The 5827-nt window shown below is 39.4% G+C and overlaps 1 protein-coding gene across 2 annotated transcripts; it reads left to right on the top strand.

Annotated features, from left to right (window-relative positions):
- Positions 1-337: 337 nt before the first annotated feature.
- ghrhr2 (growth hormone releasing hormone receptor 2) lies at positions 338-4851 on the top strand. Of its 2 annotated transcripts, none has more exons than XM_041815084.1 (13): positions 338-372; positions 469-576; positions 824-933; positions 1216-1313; positions 1467-1599; positions 2028-2100; positions 2244-2319; positions 2406-2472; positions 2632-2723; positions 2795-2924; positions 4310-4351; positions 4439-4568; positions 4714-4851. In XM_041815084.1, the coding sequence occupies exons 1-12, from the start codon at positions 348-350 to the stop codon at positions 4529-4531; spliced, it is 1047 nt and encodes a 348-aa protein (XP_041671018.1). In that variant the 5' UTR covers positions 338-347; the 3' UTR covers positions 4532-4568; positions 4714-4851. The 2 variants fall into 2 exon arrangements, with proteins under 2 accessions (XP_041671018.1, XP_041671017.1); XM_041815083.1 differs by having other exon boundaries at positions 2028-2181; positions 2259-2319.
- Positions 4852-5827: the final 976 nt, after the last annotated feature.

Here is a 5827-nt window from a genome sequence, read left to right as displayed (position 1 = left end):
TTTGAGTCATTTTTTAAAATGCTCCACATCAGTCGAGGCTGCACGGAGGAAACGTCCCGCTGAAGAGCTTTATTTCTAGATTTTGTTTGGAAATAAACGATTGAAGGTAGATTCCTTTAAAAACCATGAAATTCACTTTGACTGCTGCCGTCATCCTGATCATCACACCACACATGGTAAGCTATTCCACACAATCTTATTTTTTCCCCGTTATTTATGCCGTTTTGAGACCACATTTTCCATTAATTATTGTTTTCTTTATGTGTCTCCATCAGGTTGGCTCGACTCATCCAGAATGTTCGGTTGTTCTTCATCTCCAAGAGAAAGAAAACAAGTGTAAACTGAAGATGAAGGACAGCAACACAACTGCAGGTAACTCCACTTTTAAATAAAACACATTTAACTGACACAGAGGTTATAGTGTTACTGAAACGTCTTGTTTACGTTGATAATCCTCCTCTCTGTCAGCCTGTGTGATGCAGTGGGATGGTGTGAGCTGTTGGCCGGCTGCTTCTGAAGGAGAGACCGTCTCTGTCAGCTGTCCTCTGCTGCTACTGAAGCCTCAAACTCCTCCAGGTAAAGAGATATCAGGTCACATCTAAAGAAACCCGTTTGATAAAGCACATTTCTGAGCAGCAGCAGAGATGGCAAAGTGATGCTGCCTTGAACTGTAAATTTTTGTATGTTTTTCAGTAGCAGGACTTTAAGGATATTTTCTAAATTATGATAAGAAAATCAAGCTATACTGCTTTCTCTAAACTGTCTCAGACATTTTCCTGGTATTATCGGCTTATTTTATTTCCTCAAACTCTTTTCATCACAGTCTTCATCACACGGAGCTGCACTGCTGCAGGCTGGAGTGAGCCGAGTGTGCCGTATTATAAAGCCTGTCTCTGTGAAGCTCCTGAGGAAGATGAGGGCATGAGGAAGGAGGTACAGCACATACATGTATAGTTAAACATCTGCTTCTGTGTTAAGTATATGTGTAGTAGATCAGTCTTCAACTCAAGCTTCTTCAAACTACAGACTGAAGGACAAATTGTCCTTTTTAAATTCTAATAAATGAGGTCTGTGGTCAACTGTCTGACATTTCTTAGCTGCTTACTTATTTTTGTAAACAAGCGTTTTTAAAGTAGATTTTTTTCCCTGTTATTTTCATGACTAAATTGAGATATCAGTGTAAATGGTCCAATAGAAATGTAATTTTTGCTGCAGAAAATCTACTTTGACACCCTGAAGACGATCTACAGTGTTGGATATGGACTTTCTCTGGCTGCTCTCCTAATCGCTGTGCTGCTCTTCTGCTGCTTCAGGTTAATATCAATACAGATCTCCTTCCTAGAGCTGATAATAAAAATTTTTATTTAAATACGGACAAAGATGAGGAAAAAATAATATCAAATATGTTCAGTTCAGTCCTGGCATTGCATCTTAATTTACACATATTATTTCTATTTTTTCTGCAGGAAGCTTCTCTGCCCACGTAACTACATCCACCTGAACCTGTTCCTGACCTTCATCCTCAGAAGCGTGGCCGTGTTCATCAAAGATTCAGTTTTATTTGCAGACAAAAGCACAAACCACTGCACCTTGTCCACGGTAATCCAGCCTCAGCTGAGAGGAGGAGAAATATTAAAGATGAAGCAACTTTTATTTTAAATTTTTGATTAATTAGGCTTTTGTTAAAATGTCAAAGGATATACAAAAAACATCCCTAATGCAAAAGTCACACCCTCTGAATTTTTTTCCAATAAAACAAAGAAAGACTTTTAATCCTTCCATTTGAGAACATTTTAAGAAGTTTCTTTTTAATTGCTAAAAAACTGACGGTCAGTTTGAAAAATTGTTGAATATGTTTAGTGGATATACTGTTATTATTAATCATTTGATTGTTTTTGCTCTTAACAGTCTAAAACATTGTCTTTAACCATGATGCATGGGAAAACTGAAATTGGCATAAAAATAAAAATGCACATTAGAATTTGCCTGATTTTAATTATTCAGTGTCTTTTCTTTTTTTTCCTCAGGTCGGGTGTAAAGCCGCCATGTCTCTCTTCCACTTCTGTGTTTTATCAAACTTCTGCTGGCTGCTGGTCGAGGGTTTGTACCTGCAGACTCTCCTCATCTTCACCTTTACTCAGACAACAAAGATCTTCTGGATCTACATCTCTGTCGGCTGGGGTACTGTGTTTTTTAATGCATGTTTGTGTAACTGCTCACCTGTCCTTACCTGTCTGATCTAGATTCTGGCTTTGTAGGCACTCCGTCACTGACCATAGCGATCTGGATCCTCCTGAAAACTCAGTTTGACGATGAGGGGTCAGTAAGATATAACATGACTGTCTCAGACTTATTATCCATATTTTGATTAAATGTTAAGGATGTTTTCATTTCTGTCTATTTAGATGTTGGGACGACCTCAGTAGCAGTTTGTGGTGGATCATCAAGATTCCCATCCTGCTCTCTATCTTTGTAAGGATGCCCTCTATCTTAATTGGCAGTTTGTGCTTCTGCTCAGCAGCAGATTAATCCATGCAGTTGTAAACATGCACCAGCCTGACAATAGTTCTTTCACAATAAAACAGGAAGCAGCAGCTTACCAGTATTGACTGTTTGTTTTATGATCCACAGATAAACTTCATGATCTTCCTGAACATCAGCAGGATCATCATTCAGAAGACTAAGGCGTCACACATGAACCAGAGTGATACACACCTGTACAGGTAACACATACATGTTTATTTATTATTCTCACATTCTCTCAGTCTCTGAACTCTTCTTTTGTGTACTTTAGGAGACTCGTCCACTCCACGCTGCTCCTCATCCCTCTGTTCGGAGTTCACTACACGCTGTTTGCAATGATTCCTGAACACGTGGGAGTGAAGCTTCGACTCTTCTTTGAGTTGGTTTTAGGATCCTTCCAGGTAACACAGTGGTCACAACACAGATTCAAAGGTTAGATCAGCTGGTTAGTCTGTGCTCCATCCAAGGAAACACCCATTTTTAACATTATTTGGTGGCTTTTTGCCTTTATTTGAAGAGAGCAAACGGTGGATAGCACAAGAAGAAATGGAGCGAGTGTGAAATGCAGGAACGGAACCAAAAGTCGGTCCTGAACTTGTTGCTTCTTTTGCCATATGGGTTGTTTTTTATACACAGGGTCTTTGTCAGGTTTATCCTCAAATGCTACTGGGAAATTCTTGCAAGATCATAAATTACTTTATAAGCCAAAAGAAAATTGAGATCTCTTTAGAAACCTTGAATTACTTGTGGGATCTTGACTTAGGGTCTTGACTCCATCCATCCATCCATCCATTTTCTACCACTTATCCGGGGTCGGGTTGCAGTGGCAGCAGGTCAAGCATGTCAACCCAGACATCTCTCTCCCCAGCAACATTTTCCAGCTCCTCCTGGGGGATTCCGAGGCATTCCTGGGCCAGATAAGATATATAATCCTTACAGTGAATTCTAGGTCTACCCTGGGGTCTCTTTCCAGTTGGATGTGCCCAGACACCTCCAGGGAGGCAACCAGGAGGCATCCTAATCAGATGCCCAAACCTGGCTCAACTGGCTCCTTTTGACGCAGAGCAGTGGTGCTACTTCAAGATCCCTTCAGATGTCCAAGCTCCGCACCTGGCTGAGCCCAGACACCCTCGTGAGGAATCTAATTTTGATTGCTTGAACCCGCGATCTTACTCTTTCTTAGAGTCTTTCTTAGAATCTTAGAGTTCACGACCATAGCAGTAAATTGAGAGTTTTGCCTTTCGACTCAGCTCCCTCTTCACCATGACAGTAAGATATGTCTGCAATATCGCAGATGCTGTACACATCCGCCTGTCGATCTTTAGGTCCCTTCTACCCTCACTTGTGAACAAGACCCCGAGATACTTGAACTCCTTCACTTGGGGCAAAGACCAAAGATCTTTAAAAACTTTGTGAGATCTCAAAAACTTTTGAAGATCCTAAGATTGTTTAATGAGATCTCAAAACTTTGCAAGATCTCAGAAACTTGAGCAAGATTTCTTGGATTCTTAAAAAAATCATCATGGATCAACCTGTTTTTTTCCCTTCATATTTCTTTTGAGAGCAGGAACAATATGACATTTACTTTCTCTAAATTTCTCTGAAACTAAAACTTACATGTTAGATTTTTCGTCGTGATCCCTTGTTTTGGCTGAGTCTTACTCGGACTGTATTTAGTCTACGCTGTAAATCCTCTCAGTGGAAAAGCTGTGATTTTATTCTAAAAACAGTTTCCTCTGGGTTGATGAAGGTAAGATAACTAATATTTTTCTTTTCTGTTCATCAGGGTCTGATTGTTGCTCTGTTGTACTGCTTTCTTAATGGAGAGGTAAGAAAATTTTAAACAGCAAAGTTTGACCACAGTTTTGTAAATCTGTCAAAATCTTAAGTCTGACCAAAAAATATTATCTTTCAGGTCCAAAAAGAAATCAGGAGCACAGTCAGAAGATACTGGCCTGAGACAAAAACGACCAGCGTTCATCTTCAAACCCAAGAATATCTCCACTAAAGACGAACCAAAGAAGACGTCAGATCTAATTGATGAGGTTTGGTTAACAGATGCAGAAAAGGAGCGAGAAAATTTAAATGTTGCTGCTTTATTGTACTTGATTTCCCTGAGATATTTACAGATATGATTTAGCTGATAAAAGTGTTTGTTTTTGAATTAATTTCATTCCATTTTATTTACAGAACTCCTGATAGACTCTGATTTTACTTTATTCAATGAATCAAGAAGACTGTCATCAGAATATCTCCTCAGCTTTCCTGTTTCTCTCTTTGTTATGATGTTTGTGATCGTTAATGATAATGCCTGAAAGTAAAAATGTAATCTTGATGTAATTAGATTAGATTTTGTCCATTTAAAACATGCAAAGCCATGGAGTGTACCTCTGACACCTGGTGCTCAGTGCATCACATTACAGCTTTCCATTTCTATAAAAGCAAGACTAAAGTTTGAAATAAATAATGTTAAGTGTTTTTGATATGATTTTTTTTCCTGATGTTAGTTTTGCAGTGTTGATCATTGCATAAAAATAGAGACGACAAATCAGGGTTTTTACTGCTGATCAGACTTCTATCACTTTGGCTGCAGGGAGACAATGACATGCTTAATAAAGTATGTGATCAGTGCAATTTTTAGAAATCATTTCACTTATTGTAGGATCACATGACAGTTAATGCTTGAACTATGTACTTCTTTGCTGTTATGAGCACAGAGTTTCTCTTGAACTTTACAAAAAACAACAGTTTTACAGCGTGGGTCCCTGACACAGTCCTGCTTAGAATAACAACTTAACAAAAACTCACTTATTCTTCTCAAGTCCAAAAATTTGGTTATCTCTCATTCTCATAGGAGAAAGTTTCACACTTATTCATTTTGCAAATTTAAATGAAATAGAAATTTGCAATGTCTTTGGTGATTAGACTCCACCGTGATGACTTCATGTACTTGAAGGGGTAGTTAGGCCGACGGCAGGAATAGGACACCCCCCTACGGAGTTTAGACACTTGTGGAGGTGTTCATGAGGGAAGCAGGATCAGAAGAGGTGCAAACTTCTGAGAAGCTGGACCATGAACCAATAAGGGGGCTTGGACAACGAGACTGAAGTATTGAGGATGTGATGAGCTGGACCATGAACCAATAAGGGGCCTTGGAGGAGGAGACTGAAGTATGGAGGATGTGATGAGTAGAAGACCTGTGAAGATCTGAACTAGATGAACTGAATGGAGGTGGCTGGGGTGGAGGAGGGCTGCAGCATCCACTCTAAAATGGCAGGAGAGAGAGGATGACAGATTGAAAGTA

Source organism: Cheilinus undulatus, linkage group 20 (genome assembly GCF_018320785.1).
Source record: "Cheilinus undulatus linkage group 20, ASM1832078v1, whole genome shotgun sequence".
Taxonomy (NCBI): domain Eukaryota; kingdom Metazoa; phylum Chordata; class Actinopteri; order Labriformes; family Labridae; genus Cheilinus; species Cheilinus undulatus.
The sequence above is the reverse complement of the archived record's forward strand: the minus strand, read 5'-3'. Positions and strand labels throughout refer to the sequence as shown.

What these genes read in the sequence shown, in the direction of transcription:
- ghrhr2 (XM_041815083.1), top strand. Translation starts at nt 348, where the DNA reads ATGAAGGACAGCAACACAACTGCAG. An exon ending in ACCACTGCACCTTGTCCACG is followed by an intron (nt 1,600 to 2,027) that starts GTAATCCAGCCT and finishes TTTTTTCCTCAG; the next exon opens with GTCGGGTGTAAAGCCGCCAT. An exon ending in ACTCAGTTTGACGATGAGGG is followed by an intron (nt 2,320 to 2,405) that starts GTCAGTAAGATA and finishes CTGTCTATTTAG; the next exon opens with ATGTTGGGACGACCTCAGTA.